The sequence below is a fragment of the Rhinolophus ferrumequinum genome, chromosome 3 (assembly GCF_004115265.2).
Source record: "Rhinolophus ferrumequinum isolate MPI-CBG mRhiFer1 chromosome 3, mRhiFer1_v1.p, whole genome shotgun sequence".
In the NCBI taxonomy this organism is placed as follows: Eukaryota; Metazoa; Chordata; class Mammalia; order Chiroptera; family Rhinolophidae; genus Rhinolophus; species Rhinolophus ferrumequinum.
Window position 1 is genome coordinate 92,157,545 of NC_046286.1, and position 26,793 is coordinate 92,184,337.

Sequence of the window (26,793 nt, forward strand, 5' to 3'; positions counted from 1 at the left end):
ATTTCATGTGCATCAGACATAACACGCCGGGCTCCAGTGTTGCAGTTGATGCTGGAATTTAAAGCAGGGAAGTGCAAAAGCCATGAAATGATGAGGCATCTGGGTGCCATACTATGTCTGTGAAGTCCTGAGTCACAGGAAAACAACTAGAATAAAATCACTACCTTTGCAAAAGTGAGAAAATCTATTTGGCATTATAAGCTGGAAAGAAAGCATTAGTGTTAAAAATTAGCTTGCAGAGGTGGTCATAGCATTGCTTGTTGCTAGGTTAGAGGATTTGGTGAGTGTGTTTGCATAAAGAGGTCTTTCTGTTTTTATAGAACAGATTAAGTCTAGTTAAGTTGACCATAAGGGAAATAGGATTGCCCATTTATATTTAATATAAAATTAGGATAATGTCCACTGGAAATCATGGCCGTGATAGATTATTTAAAATGGCAACAACAGCTTTGGTGAAGGTGAAGAACAGTTATGTGACATCCTGAATGTTGGTGACCCCAAAATGCCTCCTGTACCACTTACACGTCTCCTGGCCCTCCTTTCTGCCACACTTGCTCTCTCTCACCTCTTGGCCCATTCCTGGGATGCTCTGGTTTTACAATTGAAGCTCCCAGAGTGTAAGGCCCAGGACTAAGCTCTAGCACTTCATTTGCATATTTAGAATGTTGGCCAAACCGAAAAGCTGGTATAACAATTGTTGCAACAAGCTACAGTTCTCAGTGTAGCCCTAATGAGAAGTAATGGAAGAAACTAGCATTCAGAGTGTGTCTGCTTTGTGCCAGGTAGTGTGCTAGAAGTGTTTAAACATATGATACAGGTAATAGTTAACTGATGAAGAAACCAAAGCTCAGAGAGTTTAAGTACCTATGTTCACACAGCCAAGTAAGTGGCAGAACCAGGATTTGGATCCATGTCTGTGATTCCAAAAACCTAGGCATTTTCCTTCCTGGGTGTTTCTTTCTCAGTTGAATTAATATATATGTATGTATGTGTGTATGTATGTATATGTGTGTGTGTGTGTATATATATATATATAAAGTGCATTTATTTTAAATAAGCAGCATTTATAGTATACGTTGTTCTTTATATTCATTTCTTCCATTTAGTAGCATTAACTAGAGTTCTCCGGGAAACAGATAACACAAAATATTGGAACCCAAATTTGCTATTCAACTTTTATTACTGGTTACTTAAAAAGATAATCAGTTATAACAAGAATTAATGTACTTTGAGTTTCTCTTTTGTCTTACAGATTTTTTGGGGGAGGGTTGTGGAAATGGTCCTTGAGTAGCTTTTTCTAGAAAAATAAAAGGGAATTCACACCAAGTTCTGGGAACTATAAAAGACTGAAATATAAGCAGTTTCATAAAGTTTGAAACCAACTGAAAGCGCATTAAAGTTTTCATTATAACATCTGTGCTTTTCCTATTGAGACCAAGGGGTGTGGTTAGAGACAGTCACTGAATCAACTTTTTTCTTTCTGGGTAAATGTGACGTCTTCATTTCATATACACTCTGAGAAAAAGGGTCATAATTAAGTAGGGAAGTTAGATGGGAAAGTTACCAGGATTTTGGGCTAGGTCAGGAAAGCAATGAGTGAGTAATCCTCTTGTCTGATTGGACTATTGTAAACATAACTTAATTTCCCCTTTCTTAGTAATTTAAAACTAAACAAAAAAGAGTCTGTTCAAAAAGCCTGCTGTCAGTGACAGAGCTGTAGGGTTTCAGACCTGGGTTTCTAAAACCCTTCTGGGCAGATGGATCCCTTAATACACATTCCCTTATTACCACTACTGTATGCAGCCAGGACTGGGAGGGGATGTGATGTTTGTTGCTAAGAGACAGGGAGTCTTAGAGTACTTAGCGCATGGATGGTTTTATTGTTGTATTTTTTTTAACCACTTGGGTTTTGCGTGTTAAGGGGATTCTGGACCTCTGGTGTAGGCACAGTCCCAGTGGCCTGTGGAATGGCTAAATAAGTAAAGTTTGCTTTGAACATGAATCATGTATTCTTTTCCTCATCATTTCTCGTTTCCTACTTTCATCCTGTAACATATTTGTGATTCAGTGATGTCCTGCAGATGGGAAATGTGTTGGGTTGGTGCACTGCTGGCTGATTTAAGCATAACTGGATTATTCCTGCCCTGCCCTCTCCTTTCCACAGAGAACCTGCAGTTTTGGAGGGTTTGATTTGACAAATCGTTCTCTGCACATTGGCAGTAATAACTCTGACCCAATGGTGAGTAATAACTCTGACCCAATACATCAGAGGGAATGTAAGAGGTTCATAATCAAGCCACGTGGTTGACATAGTTTCACATTTAGTATCTTTGAGAGTTGATACTGGGTAACCTTTTCCTAAAGGTGATCCTAAATCATATTTGGAAAGAAGCCCTATTTGACCCGTCTTAGATATGCTTCACTCTTCCATGCGGAATGAATGATGACCACCTCGGCCTCCATCTTTCTGCTTATTGTAGCACCATTCCTTCAATGCCTTTGCTTCCAGTTTTCTCCAGGTCACAAACCCAGATGAGTTTGGCTTTTACGGTCTCAGCCATTTGTGCACGCGTGCATTTGGTTCAAACAAGTTTGAAGTGCACCTGACTGCCATACTCAGGTAGTGCAACAGGGTGGAGCCCTGGGATTTGGGTTCAAGAGTAGGTACCAGCATTTCTAACAACCAGTCTTATCATAAGTCACGTACATAGCCACAGACTAAGCCTAGGTTTTTCTGATCTGGGGTATCCTGGGATGAACTCAGTCTCCTTGGGGCCAAAGCAAACCAGATTCTTGAGGGCCAGGGTTACTGCCTCCTCAAATCTGCTTCTTCTGGGTCACAGTCTCGGGACAGGCCACAGCTGTGCTGTACAAGTTCTGCTCCTTACCTTTACTTGCGAAGGCCCCAGGGGTGTGGGTGAATTTTACATACAGTTTTGTTTTTCCCTTAGGCATATTGAGAGGAAAGTGTGAAATTAAGATTCCATGCTTGTATTGTTAGGATCATGTATCAGCTAAAACACCCATCTATGATTTTCGAAGTGTTTGAGAATTTCCTGAAGGAATAAAACTGTATTATTTGGATATCAAGTTGTATTGATTCATAAACCAATAATTTTCTGTAGTCAAACTTTTACAAAATGAAAGTATGAGATTTTTTTCTCCGTTCTCTAGGGAAAGTTGTTTTCTGTTTTAGGTGAAACATAGGACGAGAGGTGACCCCAGTCTAACTTGTCCAGAAAAGGAAATTTATACACTTAGGGGTGGACCACGCACAGTGCCACAGATGTTGGACTTGTAATGACTGAAATTTGCCATTTTGTTTTTACTATTTCCTATGTGATTCAGTAGTATGGTCTTTTTCGTTGTTCCCCACTGCTGGGATTATGTGAACATTGATTCATTTGAATTGCTCTTTAGTGGTGAAATGTATTCCCTTGGGTATTTAAAATTGTGGGAAAAAACTGTAATAGGAGAAGAATGTGCTCAGATTAAATAAAATAAAAAGTAACTCACATCCCACTTTAAACAAATGAACAAAAGCGTCTTAGTGAGTAGCTTTTAATTTTTTATCAAAAGGATAAATAACAGAGCACCGAGTTAATGTAGGAAAAATTTCAAGATCCTGGGGGATGCCAGTATTTTTCTGAGAGGTAGAACATTAATGGTTTGAATAATAAAAGCTGTTTTGGGGCTTCATTTTCTGTGATTCAAGGTACGTATAACTTTTTTTTTTTTTTTTTTGCAGGGTAAAGAAGGAGATTTTGTATACAAGGAAGTAATCAAATCACCCACTGCCTCCCGCATCTCTCTGGGAAAAAAGGTGAAATCAGTGAAGGAGACAATGAGGAAGAGAATGTCTAAAAAATACAGCAGTTCTGTCTCTGAGCAGGTATGCAACTGCCAAGGAAAAAGCCCCCTTGGTTACTCCTGACAGCAGGGAAAGCCGAGGATGGTCGGTCAGAAATTATAAATGGTACTTAAAAATGTGTATTCCATGGCATTACCCTGGCTCTAGGACCATGCTGGGTTTATGTAGACAAACATTTGATACGACAAACATTTACTAAGAAACTTGAGGTCATACTAGCATTGTGCTTGGTGCTGGGAATACAAAACGCAGGCTTATCTTCTAGTACAGATGAGAGAAAACACAAACATGAAAAAAATGATTATTCTTTAGTTCAGTAAGCACTAAAATTTGAGCACAAAGGAAGGACTGTATTTTCTAAAAGGAAATCCCTTACCACAAAATGGATGTCACCAGAACCAAACCTAAAGAAGATACTTACGTTTTCTTAGGCAGCAGACTTTTTTAGCATGAGTTGTTCTAGAAGCACAGAGCAAATCTGAGAAGTAAACTCAGAAAACACTCCCCAGCTGCAGGACTTCAATGGTAATCCTGTTTCTACAGGGGTGTTTTCACTAACTGGCTCTAACTGTGCCCATGAAAATACCACAGAATTGATCCCCTCAATTCTATAATTTCATCACTAGAAACATGCCCAGTTTCTGTCTTAATTATATGAATCTAGGGAATAAAGAAAGACATGCGGAGAACTGGGCCTTGACATAATTTCGACCATTAGGTTTTCAAAGCACTTTCCTCCGGCACCTTTATATTATTCATTTTGTGGTCTGTTGGAGTACCTGTGTATGCTGGTTGTCTACTTGAAATATGTAGGTAATGCTGCTTTATCTACAAAATAAAAATTCGGAAAGCAGACATTTTTGCTCAGCTGCTGCCCTCTGGTGGGCATAGTCAGCTACACGCTAAACATCCCCTTGTTTGAATCACTGGCAGCACCACCTAGCCAGCTCTGCCAGCCACACTGTGATTCAGACAAAGCCTGCACAACATCTTCAGTTTATTACAGGGTTTTCACTGGGGGAAGGTGAGATTTTGCTTCCCCACCAACCCCAGGGCATTTGGATAGTCACAACTCGAGTTGGGTGGGGTGGGTGCTACTGGCATCTAGTGGGTAGCGGCCAGGGAGGCGACTTACAACGCACAGGATAGCCCTCCAGGACAAGGAATTACTCATCCAAAACGCTGATAGCGCGCAGGTTGAGCAACTCTGGCTTAGACCTACAGGGGAAACTGGGGCTGCCTCCAGTGTGTTTGTTCCACGATTATTTTCGTATTCTTTGCATGCATTTCTTGTACCTTTGCATTTCTTGGGAGCGATGTTGATTCTATATTTCGGATCAGAAACAGAGCAGACTGTGCTCTCCTATGAAGCAGATGACAGCCTGGGAAAGAAGCATCTAATGTAAAGCACTGTATTTAGTTGATTTTTCCCCAAAATTGAAACACCCACTAAAAGCTCACGTAAACTTACATTCCGAGGGGTTTTCTGTTTTACAGATCATGGGCATAGAATTTTAATGTCATTTTGAGCATTTTTTGATCATTTTACTGCTATGTACCAGTCTTGTATTGTTAGGTCTGTGTTTGTTTGTTTTTTCATAGTTATTTCATATAAGGGGAAAAAAAGAATGAATAAGTGGTCTTTGTAATGGTTTTGGGGGAGAGAAAATTAATGTTTCATGTTTTTGGGTTTTTTTTTTTTTAGCTTTTTAGTAGCTATACCATCCATTCTAGTAAGAATTTTTGTCTGCTCTGTTCCAGCTGTATGCCCAGCAATAGCGTCTGGTCTTGTAGGTTATCAATAAATACATGATGAATAAATAAAAAAATTTTTAAAGCATTTAAAAACATACAATATCAGAGATGTATATTTATTTAACATTGCTTTTCAAAAAAATGTGTGTGTGTTTTTCAGAAGCATTAAGAAAAGAATTTAATTGGGAAAATGTCTTATTTTATGATTTAGAAAGGAGGAATGAGAATATAGTCAGGAATTCGTACTTTGCAGCTTCAGTAACATCCCAATAGTGGCACCCCTCTGGTTATAGTTTTCAAGGTGGTCTGCTCACTTTCCTTAAATGTAAAGCACAACATGTGTTGGATCAGAAACTGCCACGGCTGTTGTCCTCAGATGTTTGCAGGACCCGCAGAATCCCGTGAAAGCCCTTCTGATGATTCGGCACCATGCAAATAACAGGTTTCGTTTAGAGGGTTTGGTGCTCACATGGCCGTGTAATACACCAGAGAGGTTTCTGTTTTGGCAAGTAAGCCATTCTCACTGCAGACTTTTTGAAGAATGATAATGTTGTACCACGAATCAAATGACTATGCTGTACTTATCTGTGCAAATGAGGGGCTGCCATGCTGACGACACATAGCCCCGACAAAAGGGAGAAGTACTGCTGAGTCACTAATGTCAGCATTCTGATAGGAAAAGGATGTCACAGCTTTTTACTAATGACACAGAAAAGGAGCAAAAGAAACTAAAAGCTGGGTGACATGGAAATTGCATCCTAGACTGAAAAATGGTAATTTTGCTGCATATCTGGGTCCTAAGTTGGTATTGAGTTAGCCAATTTCAGTAATTTGTATAAATAGAAGTATAAGTATCTGGGCTTTTTTTTTTTAGTGTTTCCCTTCAAGTAGATTACATAATCTCTGATAGTGCTACCAGATACTACATTACTAGTGGATTCTGCATTTGAAGTCCAGCTTCAATACTGGACTGTTGAGTATGCTAAGACTCTAAGCCTTTAACGAGATATTTTGTCTTAGAGGTAGATAGATTTTTCTCAGGGATTTTGAGAACTTCCATTTGAGCCTGAAAAATAATTTTTAAGTGCTTAATTAATAGTTAACGTGGACCACAGTTTTAAAACAAAGCAAGGATATAGATTGAAAAGGAAGATACTGGCTATGGAATCACATATGGGTATAAAGATGGACTTGATTGATTTAGTTGAGGGCTAAATTGCTTTGAATTACAAAATGATACTCGTTTTGTCCACTCTGATGAAACTCAATTTTGTTGAAACCCATTGCAGGATTCGGGCCTTGATGGAATGCCTGGCTCCCCTCCATCTTCCCAGCCTGACAGCGAACACATGGAGAAGCCCAAGCTCAAAGCCGGAGGTTCTGTCGAGAGTCTGCGGAGTTCTCTGAGTGGACAGAGCTCCATGAGTACGTCTGTCTAGTTTGTAATCGTAGATGATTTCCTTGGGGGTTAAAAATCAGACTTTTACTGAGCGTCAGGTTCAGCCAATTTAAAGATAAATAAGACCAAGTTCCTACCCATAGGATGCTAGTAGAGAGACAGACCTAGAGTCATATTTGTTCAATAGTAGATGTACAGCAGTGGCACACAAGAGGGTTGATGAATTTTGATCAGAGAAGATAGGGAAAGCATCTCAGAAGAAGGATCTGGAGAATGGAGGAGAATTTAGGCAAGTCTTCAAGGTCAGAAAGATGACCAGTAAGAGGCGGCGGAAGGGGGAGAATTATAAATGTAAGTGATAACAAGAGCTGGTCAACTAGTCCAACAACCAATGGTGGTGTCCACAAAAAAGCATGGGGGAAGACACCACATTTAAATCCACCACTTGAAAAGCGTTTGGCCTCAGGCAAGTTACTTCACTTCTCTAAGTTTGTTGCCTCATGTGTAAAATGGGATCAAAATGGTGTGCCTGACCACAAGGTCAGCAATGTTAAAGGCTTGTGCTGTCCTCCATCAGGGAGTCACAATGTCACCTGCATTCCCAGATCATAAAGATAACTTGCTGGAGACCCCCCGCCTCCCTACAGTTAGGGGCTTGATTAGGGGTAACAGTCAGAAAACTCAGATCCTCCCCTGGACCCCTAACGGGGCCCTGCTCTGGTCCTGATGTATCCGTGGTGGCTTCGCTCCTGTGCCCTTAGTGTCCTTAACCTGCAGTTCCTTCGGTGCCTTTTAGCTTTGTTACGTGGCAAATCTGTATTTATCCCTGTTCTTCCTATTTTTCCTGTACAGGTGGTCAAACCGTAAGCACCACCGATTCCTCGACAAGCAACAGGGAAAGCGTCAAGTCGGAAGATGGGGACGACGAAGAGCCCCCCTACCGGGGCCCCTTCTGTGGGCGAGCCAGGGTGCACACCGACTTCACGCCCAGTCCCTATGACACAGACTCGCTCAAGCTCAAGGTGTGTCTGCCTGGCCTCAGACCTGGGCTCTTTGTTTCTTTGAGGGGTGTTCTGTTGAATGCTGGGCCAATGAATAACAAAACAGAACCAGCCAGCCTTTGCGACAGAGATGGGTCTTGTGTTCATCCTCCTGGCCCTGACCCCTGATCTCAGCTTCCCTCTAGAATTGCTTTTGTACTCTCCAACCTCCAGTTTCTATCCTTTCTCCAGCTAAAGGAACCTTACTGCCATCTCTGTGTGATTGCTGATATTTCTATGGGACAGATGGAGTTCCATAAAATGTATGAAGTGGTTAAGAATAGGGATTGCCACTGGCATTTGAGTGGTGGGAAGTTCTTGCTCTGAGGAGTAGGACCTCTGGGTGATGGCAAGTCATTCAGAGAGCCAGGTGCCCCCCACGGGTACTGGGAAACGCTTCGTCCTGAGGCGCAGGAGGGTGGAGGGTGTGAGGCCACTAGCCTTCCTGGAATCCAGTGCAGTCGGGAGTACTCTGTCTGGCCCTCTGCCAAACTCCCATTCATGCAAGGTGACTGATGGACCCAATTCTGGCCTTTGTAGTGTTTTCACATCTGCACAATTCACACATCTGATTGATTTGTGATTCACGCTTAGAACTGTACCTAACGGAAAGATCTTTGTGCCCTGGGCTACAGAAAGGAGACATCATTGATATAATCAGCAAACCACCCATGGGCACCTGGATGGGCCTGTTGAACAACAAGGTGGGCACATTCAAATTCATCTACGTGGATGTCCTAAACGAGGAAGAGGAGAAGCCCAAGCGCCCCACCAGGAGGAGGAGGAAAGGAAAACTGCCCCAGCCCAAATCCGTGGAGGATCTCCTTGATCGGATCAACCTGAAAGTCAGTTCCATCTTGTTCTGGCCACACTTTGCTGTCTCCTTCCCCTACACTGAGCCAGCGAGGTCACTTTTAGGGAAGGGTAGAGGATGATCTATGTCATTCAGCAAGGGTGGCCCATTGCTCTGGTGAATATCCATTGTTCTACAGTTACCAATGTTCTCATGCTGCCCTCGGCCTCTGCTGCGGGTGATAGCATGAGCCCCAGGTGAAAATGTGCGACTAGCTCCCCCAAGAGCCACTTTCAAAGAGGTGTAGCTTCAAGCTACTACCAGCAAGGGCTGTGGGCACAAATCCCTGCCACTGTGCCCACTGGGCTCCATAGAGGCCGTGAGGACTCATCCCTCCCGTGTCTCCCACCATTACTCCCAATATCTAGTGAGGTGGGGCTGCAGTGGTAGGTTCTGTCTCCTCCTTGCAAAGCCGTCTTGTTTCTGGGGAAGTCACAGGCCTTTGTGAGTTGGATTTTAATAATTCTGTAAATGAAAGAACAGTCTCATCCACTGTGCGTTGTGTGGCTCTGAAGACATCAACTCATAGCAAGGACACAATTAAAATGCAATCCCCTTTCAGTCTGCAACGTGCATCTTCTTAACCCATGATTAATGAAACGCCCCACCTGCCTACTAAGCCGTAGGCCTACGAGGTGCAGAAGAGCATACAAATGACACTTACTAATCTTTCAATTAGCATAAAAATGACTGTGGAAAAAGAGTTTAGGGGTTTGAGGCCGGATGTCAGTCGTGTGTCACGTGGCTGGGCCTGCTGACACAGTTCTGTCCTCTGTCCCTGACAGGAGCACATGCCCACTTTCCTGTTCAATGGATATGAAGATCTGGACACCTTTAAGCTCCTGGAGGAGGAAGACTTGGATGAGTTAAATATCAGGGACCCAGAACACAGAGCTGTTCTCTTGACAGCAGTGGAGCTGTTACAGGAATATGACAGTAAGTCCCTCTTAGCACAGAAGTGGTCCTCGTTCAAGCGCCATATTCTTAGGTCACCAGCAGCCCTTCTGGAAGCAGTTAGCCTATGCTTAGATCCCTGGAGTCACTCATTTGGTCCTAGGCTTTCCAAAGCCAAGGTCAATTTTGTCTTACGTCAAATAGCACAAAGAGCTAAATTCCCAGTGCAGACCTTCCTGGTAACATGGGAACAAAAAACTTTACTGCTAGTAGCTTTCCTGGCATGTTTCCAGTTAAGTGTTGGGGAAAATGCTGCTCTAGGTGACTGAGAATTGAATTATAGTTTTCTTAAGAAACATAGTGTGTGTCATGTTAGGTACTGTTGGGGTGTGCCATCAGCAGGTCATTAGGACACTTGGGCACAAAAGTGACTGATAAACCAGAAGTATCTTGCCCAGCAAAGGGTTAATTACTTCTCACAGCACACAAGGGGTTATTTTCTTACTGAATAGGTTGGTTAATGAAGAAATGAAATTCATCGGCTGCCATTATAGAAGCAGGAAATGCCTGAAGTGAATATGTAAGAGCAGAGAATTCCATAGTGCGAAGTCCCAGCCGAAATGATAGCTCATTTTTACAGCCCATGAACAGAATTCAGTGGGCTCACAGCTTTTATGTAGTCTCTTTGAGTACACTGTATCCTGTGCTCCATTAACCTAGTCTTATCTTGCTCTTTATTCTTTAATCTGACATCAAAAATTTTCCTGAAATTATGCATCACAGAGGGAGCATCCTTTCCAGTTTCTGAATTCAAATGCATTTTCTTTCAAGTGCTCTGCTCCAGAGGTGTCAGTAGCTAATAGCCTTTCTATTTTTAAAAGACACACCAAAACCATGGTTAATGGTGGGAAAAAAATTACACGTTACTGAATGACTCAGGCATGGAAGCAAGTGTCTCAATATAGTTACATTCACTTGCGCTTAGTAGGTCCTCCCTCTAAATTACCTGATAACAGAGCAGACCACACACCATTAAATAGATGTCTGAACCCTAGATAAATACGCTGCCTTCAGGGATGGATTGCACGGGAATTATGTTTTGTAGTTAATATCACTTTATAACCAGGTCTCTTTAGTATTGGTTTCTTTTGGGGAGGAGGCGTCTGTGGCCAGGTTGTGTGTGAAGAGCGTGGCCCAGTGCCTGGTGTGGCCAACCAGCTGTATTAATATCAATTAATGTTGCATCATCTAGTCTCCTGGACCACATCTGCTCTATGAAGGAGCTCATTTGCTCTTCTACAGCCACTGGGAACGGCTGGTTTATAAACCCGATCCATTGCATTTCCTTTACTATTCAGAACCTAGGAGGAGCAAAGCTAAGAACTGAGTACAAAGCAAGATCTGTGCTTAGTCTTCGTTGTGTCACATTGGCTCAGAGTAATTGTCCTTCCTGGTCTCACACCCTGAGATTTGCATGGGGAGGTATTTCGTAGGAGGGAATCTTTGCCCATTGTGATGCTGACTCCGAAGTCTAAGGAGGCTCTTTGCTTCTTCATCAATCCCATTTCGCGTGTTTGGGGCCACTGTTTACAACATACCTAATGCATAAAGTAGCGCTTCCTTTTGTTGGTTCTAAAACAGACACTTCATGGGCTCAGAGGTGCTGTTTAGTGCCAAGGGTGTAGGTCGAGACTTATCCTAGGATGAAAAGGTTTTACATTCAGTGCAGTTTAATTCTGTGTTTAAGAAGCAGTCTCTCTCGAAGTAACCAGTAACTTAGGGGAACACTATAGATACCTGTCAAACTAAATTTCTATGCACTGGACAGAGTCAGCGATCTACTGAGATCTCAGAGATCTTGCAAGTTTTCTAGCTCAGCCTCCCGCAAGAGCAAGAAGCACATCTCCAGCATTGGTCGGCCTCTCATTGCATCTGTGCCTGGGGAAATGCCAGCCTTTATACAGCATTTGGAAAAGACTCTAATTGGCTGATGGCAATTCTTTACACGCATCCCAAACCCACTGTCCCAGGTCTGCCCAATGAAAACTCTCTTTTAAGAAAATAATTTTTGTAAGAATTTTAATCAGTTATTTCAGACATGCCGAAAAGTACAGAGAAAAATAAAACAAATCCACATATCCACTTCCTAAATCCAACTGAAGTGAACATTTTGCCATATTTGCTTCAATGCTTAGCTTTTAAAGAAATAAATGTTACAAGCCCATTGAGAGGCCTGCTATCCAATAATTCCAATCCCTTCCGAACATCTTTCTTCACAAAGGTAATTGCTTTCCAGAAAAATGGCATGCGTGCACGTGTGTGTGTGTGTGTGTGTGTGTGTGTGTGTGTGTGTGGAGATGGGAGTGGGAGAGAGCTTTAGCACAAGCAAAATCCCTTCAGGGCCAAGATCAGGTCATGCCCCAGTAGGGTTTCAGCCCCACAGCTCAGTCCTCTGCTTTTGTTGGTTCTTCACCTTCATGCTTGTCCTTTGTACCCCGACATTAATGCTAGTAAGTGCAGAGAAAGGAGATGGCCGTGAGTGTGCAGCACAACTAAGAGGTACCCTACCTCTGCGTTCTCCCTGATGAAGGAGCTCAAGTTACTGGGGAAACACTGGCTTTTAGTTCTAGGGAATCTTACTAAACTTGATAGTTGGGTTTCTTCTAAGTAGCTGCTGATCGAATCTTTTAGACAGAAAGTGACAATAGCCTCTTGACATATGCCTCATGATTTTATAAATTGAACTGGTTTTCAGGCAGTGCGAGGGACCCCTTCCCTCCCCATAATAACTTAAGGTACCGTGCTGGGTCTGGTGAGGCTGGCCTCCCCAAAGATGCAGACACAGCCTGCATTTTTATGCAGTGGTAGGGGACAAGTTTTCTGTTTTATTCCCGTTGGTCAGCACTTTGGAGTCTGTGTTAGCCAAAGCAGTACATTGAACTGTTTTGCCAAGGACAAACTACGTTGATTCCTCTTCCTGAGTTGTAACTGATAGCTCAAGGCCCTCATTTTATAAGTATCATTTTCCTAAATAACATGGTAGGCTAGGACAAAGGCCACTCCAAATCCACAGACTCTTCCACAAAATGAGGACATCACTCTAGAATGTTCCACTTTTCTTGTGTGGGGGACGGGGTAGGATTTGCTCTTGTGCTTCCAATTAGTTCAGTTTTCATTAATCATTTAAAAAATTACACTTCTTGATTTGGGGCCCTAATTTATGGGCTTACTCTGCCATGATTTCTCCCATGATTTGCATTATGACATGCTTTCCATGTGAGAAATACAAACAGGAAGCGGTGAGTGGACAGCTGGCACAATGTGGAATGGCAGCCCTCTGCCTTCCCACAATTTTTTTTTTTAACGACCTGAGAAAAGGCATCAGATTTCTGGTTTATTGATTTCGTTTTCCTTTGTGTATGTGGTAGGGGGAGGGCAAGTGAAGAAAAAAGGAAAATAAAGCCATTCATCATGCAACTAGTTATTTTATGTAAAAAAATGTTTTCTTGGTTTCTGTTTTATGTGACCAAGCACTTACTCTACATAATAATACAAAGATGTTCTTTGCCTAACCTTGATCCCTTGTCACACCATCCGTGCCCTTTTAATGCAACATGCAGAGTAACTAACACTGCTGGGTGATGAAGGCCCATGTGACTTTCCCCCGTGACTTACTCTGCAGACTTTCACTGAGTAAACACATATGCTTCTCTTAGAAGGGTTCCTGAGAATGAGGACGTTCAACTTTCAGTTAGTACCACCTTAAAGGTATTCATTACTCGGTGTCCCAGGTAGAGGGCTTCCTGAGCTTTTCCTGCCTTAGCCTTTGTGAACATGGCATAGAAATGCTGACAAAGGGAGAAGGCAGAAAAGAAAGAAAACCCTGGAACACACTCCAAACAACAAAAAGAAAAGAATTTACTCCTGGCCTCTCACCCGTTTTTCATTGAGATTATACAAGGTCCAGCACATGTCACCAACGCCAATGAATACTCATAAGTTGTCATAAAATTCAATATTTCAGTGACACTTAGCTTTTATATTAGCTGCCGTATTTGGAAAGCTGGTAACAAATAACTTGAAATACAAAGCGTATAGATTTCTAAAAAGCCTCTGCCCTAACACCTCCTTCTGAAAGGGGCATATTCACTCTTGGCTTCTGTTGCACGGGACCATCCCTCAGAAAGGACAGTGATCGCTCTTCCCCTACATGGTACAGTGCTCCCTGATGGGCCTGAGGTCAGAGTCATCCCCTGGGTAACTTAAAAAGCACCGATGTCCTCCAATTGTGTACTCTCCAAATTTGTTTTCATGTGATACTTTATTTGGGAAGAAAATGTTCTGATCTCACGTGTTCACTTTCATCTCATTTACTTTAAAACAATTCTCTTCCAAAAGTCCAAGGCTTAAAAATGTACGGTGATAACGGAGGATAAAATTGGGGTTTAGTTGACTTGGAAACCTCTGCTTTTCATTCCTCTTATGATTCCATGCTGTGTGTTCACCTTCCTAGGTAACAGCGACCAGTCAGGGTCCCAGGAGAAGCTGCTTGCTGACAGCCAGGGCCTGAGTGGCTGCTCTCCACGAGACTCAGGATGCTATGAAAGCAGTGAGAACCTGGAAAACGGTAACGTCAGCCCAGACCATCATGAATGCACATTACCATGCAAGCCACTGGGGTCATTTCTCAACATCTGTGCTTCACTTCATGACTGTCTTTCTTCCTCAGCCCGAGCTATTGTTTTTGGGAAAACGATAGGCTGAGGAGTTTGTCTAGGATTACTGGTGCTTAATTAAGATCCTTAGGAAGAATGAACATCCCCTCAAGAAGCTAGGCAGCGGATGTGTTTGAGAAATGAGTACAGCAGTCTTCTCATCAGTTATTCTTCCATCCCACTTAGTACCTAGTGAAAAATCCAAGGCTAAACTTGTGTGTCAGAGAAAGGGACCTTCAACTTCCATTGTCCTAAAACTCTTAGAGTCGTAACACCAAATATAGATCGTGAAAAGAGTCATGGGGTTTCGAGTGAGGAGATCTGGGGTTTGAACCCTGAATAGAACATTTATGAGTTGAAGACTTTGGTCAAATTACTTCATGTCTCTGAGCCCCCTTACTGCTGAAATAGTAAGAGGAGTTTCTCTTTTATAGTTTGTTGTAAGAATTAAAGTAATAATATATTAATAATACCCAGCACTTATTAAACACTCACTGAATTGGGCAGTAGACTAGGTTTTTATATATGCATAAAACTACTAATAATTACTAATCATCACTCAAACCCTACAGTGCATATTTTATAAAGAAAGATTTTAAAGCTCAGAGGGATTAAATAATCACTGAAGTCCTTCTTCTTTTCTTTTAGGTCAGGTTTTTCACCTGGGACCACTCTGGGTCATAATAGGCTCTCAGTCAATGGTAGACAATATTTTAGACCTTGTTTTTCCCATTCCATAAGCGTTTTCAAGTCCATACTCTAATTAGTTGATGTCATCATACATCAGCCAGTGGTATCTGGGCTTCGTTGACCTTTAAGCCAGAAGTGATGTAGTTTGTATTTGTTATAATAATACCTTTTAAAATGGTGGATTGATTAAAATAGATGGACCTATTTTTAAATAAGGAAAAAGGCAACATACACCATGGAGACCTCTTTGCGTGTTTGTTTGCTTATTTATTCTGAGGAGCAAGAATACCCCAGTACTTGGGACTGTCATTCAGGGTCTCCCATTGCATATGAGGATTTTTGAGGCGCCCCTCTAAGAACATGAGGAGTCTTTCAGCACCATCATCACCCCTCACCTCATTTTCCTTCTTACATACTGTGTTTCCCCGAAAATAAGACCTAACCCGAAAATAAGCCCTAGCATGATTTTTCAGGATGACATCCCGTGAACATAAGCCCTAATGCGTCTTTTGGAGCAATAATTAATATGAGACCCGGTCCTATTTCGGGGAAACACGGTCAATAGTAGGCCTGAGCAAGGACAGTCCTCAGCATTCAGACATAGCCAGTAAAGCAGGCAAGTTATCTCAGTGATCACAGTTACAGAATGCCTCCTTCAGTGAAAGATTCTGGCAATGGTATATCAGAGATTACAGTATGAAAATATCTAACTGATGTTAAAATAAAGTGAAAAGACTGACTTTATTCAAGCAGTCTTTGCTTCGTTTTTGTGAAAGCTAGATCTCTGAATAAATAAAAGGTGTATGATTAAATTTGTATATTACATTTTGTTCTTTAAAAATCTCAAACCTTCAGACCAGCTAGACAGAACACAGCTACCCAGATTGACTATGGTCCCCGAGTTATGTCCCCCACACTCACATCATTGGGCCAGCCCCACCCGGGGTTAGTTACCGGAAGTGACTGGACAATATGTGTTTTCACCCTTAAGTTGGAGCATTGGGTCCCATACCCACTGCAAATGATGGACTTGGTTTGAATCAGTGGTTTACTTATAATACATCCTCCACACTTATATGCACATAGAAGACATTCAATAAACAGATTTTAGGACAACAGAACCAACCATAAATTTCACTTTGAAAAGTAGCATAAATGTATGCAATGAAGATATGAAATTTTCACAAGTCCACAATTCAAACTAAAAGCACTTTAAAAGCAAGATGTTTTCAAAATAGATTTGACTTTTTTTTTTAAATCTTTTTTTTACCATCCAGTTAACGGTTAAGGACACGGTACCTCCTTCACTTTTGTTTATTCAAACATTAAGCCAGGCTTCAGGATTCTATTTTCTAGTTCTCACTAGAAAAATATTTTCAATGAATGGAGACATAAATGCAAGGTGAGTTTAAAGGCACCAGTCCTTGCCATGCCGTGCATAACTTCTAGTTTGGGAGCCCATGCTACCTAAAGCCATGGTTTTTAATGGCCATCTGTGGCATCACGCCTGCCCCAGGGACCACGGGGGGCCTTGGCGGTGTGAGGGATGGTGGCCACCGAGGGGGCGGGGCCATGCCTACACCATCCCAACACTTCAGCTTTGATCTGTTTTACAAATGAAGCTTCATTAAAAAAGATACTCCTGCTTTGAAAATTACTGATTTCAAAAGTACCCTTTTCTGACAAAGGACAATTCTATTACTATTATGAACTCAGCGCTAATTTTTCCCATTCTGACCTCTCCACCATTCTCGTTTATAGTTATCCTCTAACAGCTGTTCCTCCTGATGGCTGTGTGAGGTGAATACATTCCATCTAAAATACGTGCAACTGTAAAACCTAAATTGTGTGTCTCCGATGTCTTTTTATTTTCGCAATAAAAACCAACATTGGAGAGTTGGGAACTATTAGGTCCGTAAGGAGAACAATTTACCAGGTAGCCCTTCCATCAGGGTCACAAGGCAGTGGTATCTGAAATGTCTCCGCAGCCGACTGAGTACAGAGCAATGACTGAGGGAGAGCGATTGGAGGGCCTCACGTCTTGATGGTTACTTTCCTGTCCTGACAGTTGGGAAGCAGTTGATAGGACATTTCAGAAAGCTCGCTTGTTTCAGATGGGAGAGGAGTCCTAAGTGGAATGGGCTCAGGTGAACTCAGTGCCGCTGTGGGTGGCTCTGTGGTTTACGGTTGTGCCCCCAAAACTCCCATTATAGTAAGATTAAAAACAGTAGGAAAGCGTTCCCCTAAATCATTGTCGAACACTTGAAGACCATCGTGAAAACTGCTCAGCGTTGATAGTTTTTAGCTGCCATTAGAATCCCATCCGGTAGCCTGTGTGCTAAAATGTTTGGTGAGCACCGACTAAAGGAAAGCTTTTAAAACTGCAGGTTGCAATTCATTAGCGGGGTCTATAACCATTTAATGAATAGAAGGTCATAAACAGCAGTTTTGTAAGGTAAAGTGGAATAGAAGGGATCAGGGTACGTTTCCTTGGTAGGATTAGTATCAGTAGTATTGTTACTTGTGACCTTTGTTTCAGTTGTGTCTGTGTGTACTGGATGCTGAATAGAAAATGTGTTTTCTTACTGTAGATAATGATTAAAAAATTAGTTTGAGAGCCATTACAGCCACCAAAACCCGGACAAGAGTGAGGCAGGTGAGCAGGTAGGTGCTGTCAGGTCCCCGCTGCACTGGTCTGACTCTGAGAGCTGTCACCTCTACCAAGCCCCGTAGGTGCCTTGCCGACCTCACCCTAATTCCAATTCTGATGAGTATTTTGGGGACTTCAAAATTTGACCGAGGAGCCCTGCCGCTCAAAGGTTGTAATAATTGGGGAGACTGTGGTTCTCTCCAATCCTGGTATTACAACAGCTTCAGTCAAGATGGGTAGCCATCTGCAGGCTAGTGACTCCTTAGTTCCAGTGAACTTGTAGGTCCCGAAGGGCTTTCGTTTTGGTTAAGAACCTTTCCATATCCAGACGTGTTCAGTAAATTAATTCTCCTCCAAACTGTTCTGGATTGGACAGGATTTTACCCATATCACTGGCAGACTGTTTAATGCTCCAGAGAATTCACCTCTGCCTGCCGAGGAACTAGAGTAAAGATGGTTCGCCTCAAGGTCAATTCAGGGATCCTTCCATTATAAACAGAATGTGAACATGGAATTTATACATATAGTTTATATTGAGAGTTACAGGTAAGGAAAGCCACGTTTCTAAAATTTACATTGAAGTGGTTTTAAGAACTTTTTATGTTAACCGATTTTTAAACTTCAGGTTTAATGTGTATGCTTTCTTAAGAGGAATTTCCCTTTTCCATTTTTTCTGTGATGATTTTTCTGTTACTGAAAACTGGGACCGTAGTCAGTATATTCAGTAATAATACCAGGTTAACGACCTCCTTGTAACAATGAAATAATAACCTAATAGTGCCTAACGAATCGTGTTAGCCTAGCATGTGGCCGGGTCGGAGGCCTCACGTTATTACACACGTGGGAGAATAAATGCCATTTGACTGTGTCTCTACTTTGCCAAATGCAAAATACTTCGCACGTTGGCTTGTGTCTTATCAGAAAGGATGGGATCATTAATATAAAGTCTGTTTAAGGAGGCAACTATGAAATTAGAGTAAGATTGATATAAAACGGTGAAATCATGAAGGAATCTGGTTTTCTCTCTGCTCATAATGGCCAAACCACTTGTAATGTCACAGTACCTCAGGCCTTTTCTTTTGTTCCTTTTCTCTCAGTTATGCAGCACACACATAGAGATGTTTTTCAGAGAATGTTCTTTATTGACCCCAAAGTGTCCATTTTCTCCTTAAGTGAGCACTATGCACGCCCCTCTTCTTCTCCCAATTAAATCAATCCACCACCCAATTTCTCCTTTCTACTTTTTTATTGAAATATTTATTTATTGCTTAACAGGGAGATGTCAGAAGTTTAAAATAATTACAAATGTTTACTGACACAACAGACTAGAAAGAAAACCTTTAGTTACAAGGTCGTGGTTTTTCAGAGATCAGAGCCAGCTGTTTCTTTGCACCTTCCAAACCTGATGTGGGTTTAATATTTTTATCTTTTTCTGTAGGCCTAAAGTACTAGGATTTCTTGGCTCATATGTTTTATCATCTGGGGTATTCCCTTCAGCTTCAGCTTCAGCCCAGTGTCAAAGCACACACCAAACATGGTATTAACCAAAAACGTAACAACCGTTAATGAGAGAGAGAGAGAGCGATGAAAACTAAGCATTTAGCACAGTGCCTGACCCATAGCTTGTAATTCTCAGTAAAGCTTATCAAGCAGTAGTAGCAGTTCACATCAATCAACGATTGTCAAATAAGTAGATTATGTCTGGTTGATAGTTTAATTATTAGTCTGACAGTTTATTTCAATCAGGGCTCTTGCTTCAGTGATAATTAGAACCATGTCAGTATTTTATAGATTGTCTCAGGCAAATTACTCACTTAAGCGTGTTCACTTATTTACTCCAAGGTCGGGTGACTGTTTCTAGGATTCATTTATTTTGCATATGTGAACAACACACTAAGATGGGGCTTGGAGGGAGGTGTAGTTTAAGAAGCCAGTGGTCACCAGTGAACCTTGGAGGGCACCATTTATATACCCTGTCCCAGAACTCAGTCCACCTCCTCTTGCAAACGTGACCTTAGGAAATTTACTCACTAGACAGAGACCTTATCGGTGTGGTTTCTAAGTGGGGTATGGACGATCAACCTTCTTCCCTACTGATTGCAGCTAGGAACAGACATGAGGCCTAGATTTATTTTACTGCCTCACCCAGTGTATTTCCTTACCACATAACTCAATTTTGGTCTCCATGAGTCCTGTAATAAGACTAAGAATTATTCCTAAAAATAAAATCAGGACCATAATAACCCTGTATCACCCAACATCATAAAATGGTGATTTTCTGTCCTCAGTGTATGTAATTCGACAATGGGATATAGGAGTTGGAGATTTCCATTATGTTCTCACACCTTTATACATTGGCTTGATTGATGCCCCTTTTAAGACGTGATTGTAAAATATTTCCTTGTCTCGCAGGCAAGACTCGGAAAACTGGCCTTCTCTCTGCCAAGTCATCAACCGAGTCCAGCTTGAAGTCTTTCAACAGGAATCAGCTGGGCAACTACCCGACCTTGCCTTTACCGAAGTCAGTGAACACGCTGAGGCAGGGGGAGGAGGGCAGGCTGGGCGGTGGTCTTGCCCCTCACACTTCCAAGCTCTGTGATCAGCCGTGTGTGACTGGGTTGAATAAAAACCGGAGAAGCCTCCCCGTTTCCATCTGTCGGAGCTGTGAGACCCTGGAGGGCCCCCAGCCTGTGGAAACTTGGCCCCGATCCCATTCCCTGGATGACCTTCAAGGAGAGCCTGATGCTAAAAAAGATGTGCCTAGTGCGGTGACAGAACCCACCCCTCAGATTGCACCGGAAGTGCCACAAAAGACAGCCTCCTGCATCACAAAGGTTCACAGCCCCAAGCGAGATTCTGCCGTTGACAATGCGATGCTACTGACCCAAAGCAAGAGATTTTCTGAACCTCAGAAAATGACTACTAAGAAACTGGGTGGCTCGATTGCAGCCTCTTCACGGGGCATGACACCTCCTCCGTGTTTGCCCAAAAACTATGATGTGCAACCTCCCGGAGTTAGACACAGTTTAACAAGGACTCCTCTTGAGGGTCACAGAAAAGGACTCGAGTCTGAAGGAACGTGTCACCCCCCAGGCACCAAAGAAGGTGAGCAGAGGGGCCCTGAGACCAGAACGCAGGCCAAACATCCTGCACAGCCCCCTCCCGTTCCTGCCAAGAAGAGCAGGGAGCGCCTGGCCAACGGCCTGCACCCTGGCCCTCCGGTTCTCGACGCACCGTGCCTGCCTCTGAAGAAGGGCAGCTCCAGCGGCCCCAGCGACTGTCATTCCCCTCAGGCTTCTAGGCCTCCCTCTGGGCAGGAGCCGGGCAGCCCACCGAGCACGAGGCCACCGCCATGGCTCTCAGAGCTGCCAGAGAGCGCGAGCCTCCAGGAACACGGCGTGAAGCTGGGCCCGGCTTTGACCAGGAAGATCTCCTGCACTCGGGGAGTCGATCTGGAAATGCTCGCTGAAGACAAGTTACGAGCCGAGGGCATCGATCTCACCGAGGAGCCATATTCTGATAAGGTACTGATGGCCCTGACCCCACTTCATGGGCCTGTGCTTTTAAAAGTCAGGCATCCAGGTGAGAGGAATACCAGCTGCCCCTGGGGGCCAGCCGGGAGGCGGAGGCCGTTCTGATGCGAGAGTACGGGTGGTCCCTAGCAGGGGCCTCTGCCACTCAGTGCTGGGAGGTTCTGTGAATGGCACAGGGCTTTGGGGGCGGGGAGCACAGTGTGCAGATTAAATGCAAATACAGCCTTGGATATTTTCCTGTTTCTTCTTTTTTTCCTCTTTGTTTTGCCTGTTTGTTTTTACTTTTTGGCAGCCATACTTTGCAGGTAGAACTATCAGTCCGTATTAGAACTGGTTCCTGAAAGACATGGTTTCATGGACAGGATACACCCGAGTTCCAGTTTTCATGTCCTAATATGCATGTTATTAGACAGTAACAAATCCTCACTTCATTTTCCTGAATGCAAAGGGAATAACCTGTGTAACTACCTCTTGGAGGTACTATTAGGAACAAATAAATGTGAACATACTTTGAAGACATGTAGAACCCTGTTCAGATGTAATAATTGTACAGTTATCTGTATGGATAACGGTTGGGGCGGGGCACAGGAGATTATATGAAAATCTCATTGTACTGAAAACACTGAGATCTATAAAGAAAACTCATTCCGCATTTGAAAAAAACAACAAAAAAAAGAAGTCTACTAATACCACAATGTCTTTGAAGACCAATGAGACAAGATGTAGCCATACGCTCATGGGAGTGCAAGCTCCGTCATAATACAATCCTGGGAGTCCTGTGACAAAATTCTGTGACCACAAAAGCCTTACAGTAAGATCCTCATCCTGAATATCCAGGGAATAAACCCCTTTGAATGAGAATTCTACTCTCCAGGAAATGCTGGCCTGGTGACGTGGGCGGCACAGCTCTGAATAGATGAGGCACACGTAGTAGACAGTCTCTAGAGCAGAAATTTGCCCTTCTCCCTTGCAGAAGACAGGAGACTGTCTTCCATAATATTTTGCAAAAAATCAGGAAGAGTAAGATGAGGGCATTGGCCCCTAAAATACAGGATGGCTGTGTTCTGCTTTAATTATGTTTCAAAACATTTCCTAGAGTGCATCACTGCCTGAAAGATAAAGATGTAAAAGTATTCCCTCTAAATCATGCTGACTTTGAAGAAAATACATTCACTTCAAATTAAAATGTTTGGTGACGTTTTTCCAGTAGCTACATGTCTTACCCTACCTTATGTTTGTCGTTCTTGGAGAAAGAAAAAAGATCCTTGCAACAACCCCTGATACCACATTTCTGTTCTCCCTCGCAGCACGGCCGCTGTGGGATTCCTGAAGCCCTGGTACAGAGATATGCAGAAGACTTGGATCAGCCCGAAAGGGACGTAGCCACCAGCATGGACCAGATCCGCGTGAAGCTGCTTCGGAAGCAGCACCGCATGGCGGTGAGCATCGGGCACTTCCGGTCTCCCCACCCCTGCTCTTTGAGTCCATTTAGTTACAGAGCGTAAAGGTCACTCTGGCAGCTGGCAACCACTAAGTAGCCCGCGATTCATTATGGCTATGGAAGGGAGACACCCGGGGAGAAAGCAAAACCTATTCAGCCTGCAAAGTTTTAAAAATACAGTTTTAGAAAGAAAAAGATAAAAATTGCCCATAATCCCAGCACGACAAAAAAGTTAAGCCTGTCTAGTCATTTCTCTGCACGTATACAATAGTAAGTTTTGAACCATGATCAGAGTGTGACTCTATTTCTCTGTTCCTAAACATTATTTTATATGATCAGTAATTCAAAGTGTTCTAGTAGGTGAGTGTGACCTAGTGTGGCCAGTCCATAGCAATGAAACATTTAGATTATTTCCAACTGTTTAAAATGATATAGTAAAGAATATCCTTAATAAATCTTCGTAGACGTCCAAGGTTAATTTCTGAGGATACATTCCTTTAAGAGAGTTTGCTTCATCAAGACTGAACAAAATCTCAGGGAATTACATTTGGTAGGAAATTACTTTTCTGAAAGGTGTAGTGGTTGGTCCTTCCCAGAAGTCAAGTACAAATATCTGTTTCTCTGCCCTGGTCAACACTTGGTATTGTTATATTTTAGATTCTTTATTAACAGTATTGATAAAATGTTAATCTTCTAGTTGTTAGTGTAGGTTCAAAATAAAGTGGAAAGTTGGCTTTATAAACAAACACCCTACCCACTGAGTATCTTGCTTTTCACACTATCGCCCAGGATTGCCTCTTCCGTCATCTTAGGGATCACCTTGACGAACATGTCAGCACGAGACAAAATAGACAGAAATATAAATGCTTCCTGTTTGGAAACTTGGACACATAATTTAAGTTACATCTAATTCCAGGTCCCTTCTAGAACCTTAAGCAGTTCCTTGAAAATTTATCTCACCTTTGAGAAGTCAAAGAATTCTCCATGCTACTCTTGCTCTCTGACGTCTTCTAGCATCATCCCTTTCTGAGAGTCTAACAGTGGAAAATGTTAGTAGTGTTCCTTTCAGGCGTGTAAGAAGTAGCCCCCCAGTGGCACGTTCAGTCTTTATAAAATTGCTTTCTTTATTTACCCAGATCCCAAGCGGTGGACTCACGGAAATCTGTAGAAAGCCCCTGTCTCCCGGATGTGTCTCGTCCGTGTCGGATTGGCTGATTTCCATTGGTCTGCCCATGTACACCCACACCCTCACTGAAGCCGGCTTCAGCACACTGGGCCAAGTGCCTTCTCTGTCCCACACTTGCCTTCAGCAGGCCGGCATCACAGAGGAGAGACACATAAGCAAGCTCGTGTCTGCAGCCAGACTCTTCAAACTGCCGCCAGGCCCCGAGGCCATGTAGCCAGGCCTTTACTGGACCTCCCTGGACAAGAGCCACCCTTTCACTGTGCTTATGATGCTGATGCAATTCCCCCTTCGCTGGACATGCAGACCAGAACCAGAAGAAAGGCCACGTGTGTGGCCAAACAGCACGAAACCTTGGCATGGGACCGATGACCCTCTCTTCTCCAGAAAAGCCCCCATGAGGAAATGGGTGCGGTTCTCTTTGACCTCCACCCCCACCCCCTCCCAAAGAAAAGACAGCACTTATTTTTATTTTCAGAACACGATAGAACCAAGATGCCAACTTGCCACAAATGCCATGCCTCCAGTCTGTCTCGGTACGCTGGGAGAGGGCTGGAGCAGAGGCAGGGGCAGCCTGTATCTGATGGTGCCCCTTGCCCTCTGTCTGTCACCCTGCAGGATACCTGGGGGCCAGACGGGCTTCGTTAGGCCAAAGTAACAGACTCGGGAGTGATTGTACACTGTTCACCATGCTCATTGGTTCAAAAGTAAGAAAATCTGGCTGCACTAGGAAAAACGAATTTCCTCTTCTCCTTTAGATAAACAAGAGACATTTTAATAATTGCTTTCTAGCAATCAGCTTTTATTTGCCTTAATATAAGCTTTTAAGCAGTTATCTAACTAGTGTTCACCACCCTGTAACCATAGTTCCAAATCTTCAGCAAAGACTGCCGTTTAATATATCTGGGATGTTTTCAGCAAAAATGGGCTTTTCTAATTGTCTCATTCCAGCGTGGTTTATTTTGTAAGGGTGTTTATCAGGCACAGATTTCATCTTGGCTTTCAGTTTTTAAACTAACTACAAATCCAGTGAAAACTCGCTGAAATTCACAAAGATACGATGTGTGTGTCTGCGAGTGTGTGTGGGTGTGTTTATAGTAAGTACCTTTCATTTTAATCAGTTTAGAGTCGTTACTGTGTCGGTTATCGTGTTGTAGTATTGACTTGGACCCCTGACCACGTCCATTCCAAAAATTCAGTCATCAGCTAACAGATCACCTTTGCAAAGAGTCATTGTAAGGGTGACTGTTTCAGAAAGATGTTTTTTTAAAAGGGAAGTAGTTAATAAGATGTTTTAAAAGTTGTTTTTTTTTTTCAGTTTTACAATTAAGATATTTTTTTTTCTTCTTTAGGCAATTCTTTTAATTCACATAATGGTTCATTTTGGAGCCAGGCAAACACATTACCCATGTATTAAGTGTTTGCATATTTTCGATTGTTTCCCAGCTGATTTCAGCATATTCTATCCTTTTAGTCTTGTGTCTGATTTTCTAGCAAACAGAAATTTAGACAACTAAACAATATAGTAAGGTTTCCATTGCTTACAAAATGATTTTCCTGTATGTTCTTCTCATTAAGCATTCTTAAGCATTGAATGTGATCATTTACAATAGAAACACTTTGAACTCAAAGCGTTGATCAGAAGTTCTGTAATATTTCATGTACTCACAAAAACAAATGATTTCCCTCAGGGAAAAAAAAAAGTAATTTCATTAATTACAAAGCCATCTTTAGTGTTTGCTTTTTATATACTTGGATCCATGTTTCTGAGGAAAAGGACATTCTCAGGTGATATATATTTTTTCATGCTTTGGCATGCATTTTAAAAAATAATGTATATTCAATAATACTCACCTTCACTAAGATGCCATGTGAGGAAGTTGTGGAAATCTAGAATAAAAAGCTGAAGCTGCCAAATTTCTATTGAACTCTTAAAAACAGTCCATTTTTGTCACCTCTGGTTGTGACCTTCCTGTCAGCATAGCCCGTTTGGAAAGTAATGAGGCTGCCGGGCTCTCCTATAACCACATCACTGAAACATTGCAAGTGCTACGGTGGAGAGGGGTGCTGTAAAACGGACCCTCATCCTGCTTTCTGAAAGAGCCTGCTCAGAGTTGAAGCAAAAAAAAAAAAAAAGGAAAAAGAAAGGAAAACCCATAACAAAAAAGTCATATCAGAGTAACAAAGGGGAAGAAGCAATCTTGTGTGGATTTGCAAGTTTTAGTTCATTTTTACTGTACCATTTTCGTTTAAGTAAAAGTGGCACCAGGAAAAGGAATTTTCTGAGCTTGAGCTTTTGAGAATGCCAAACTGTATTTTTGTCACAATTCTTTGGAAATCATTGCCTTTGCATAGAAAAATCAAATTCAGGGACCATGAATAATTTTTGGTGGGAAGGTCTTCCTAATCTGAGGGGTCTGAGATTGTTTTTACTTTATTGTGCTTTTTAAATTTTTTTTTTTTTAAATCATTAGTATTTGTTTGGTCTTCTCTTGCTTTAAACTTTTCATTTGACCCTAGAAAAGCTTCAGTGTTTGTGTGTGACATTGACTGAGGTGGTTTGGGGCCGCCTGAGTCTAGTAGAAGACAGGTGGCAAACAGCAGCAATACCCAGTTCTAATCAGTTGCACTTGGTACAGAAGGTTGAGGAATGGTGAAAATTGGTTTTGGAAAGCACAAAAGAAACCTGGAAAGGCAGTTCAGCTCAGGTAGCTACACATCTATTGTGTAAATTTTTACTTTGAAGCTGTCTAGAAGGAATGCAGCAGC

General features: G+C 42.4%; 1 protein-coding gene across 9 annotated transcripts in view; it reads left to right on the forward strand.

The window, feature by feature from the left end:
- Positions 1-26,154, forward strand: part of SASH1 (SAM and SH3 domain containing 1) — a 230,628-nt gene extending 204,474 nt beyond the window's left edge. For 8 of the 9 annotated variants that reach the window (XM_033097474.1, XM_033097496.1, XM_033097466.1 and 5 more), the window contains 10 exons: positions 2,165-2,239; positions 3,749-3,892; positions 6,916-7,051; positions 7,878-8,047; positions 8,701-8,910; positions 9,704-9,854; positions 14,326-14,439; positions 20,280-21,391; positions 22,708-22,839; positions 23,978-26,154. In XM_033097474.1, the coding sequence (XP_032953365.1) occupies positions 2,165-2,239; positions 3,749-3,892; positions 6,916-7,051; positions 7,878-8,047; positions 8,701-8,910; positions 9,704-9,854; positions 14,326-14,439; positions 20,280-21,391; positions 22,708-22,839; positions 23,978-24,241 (2,508 nt within the window). In that variant the 3' untranslated portion in view covers positions 24,242-26,154. The remainder of the gene's footprint in view (positions 1-2,164; positions 2,240-3,748; positions 3,893-6,915; positions 7,052-7,877; positions 8,048-8,700; positions 8,911-9,703; positions 9,855-14,325; positions 14,440-20,279; positions 21,392-22,707; positions 22,840-23,977) is intronic. The other variant, XM_033097470.1, reaches the window with a different exon arrangement.
- Positions 26,155-26,793: the final 639 nt, after the last annotated feature.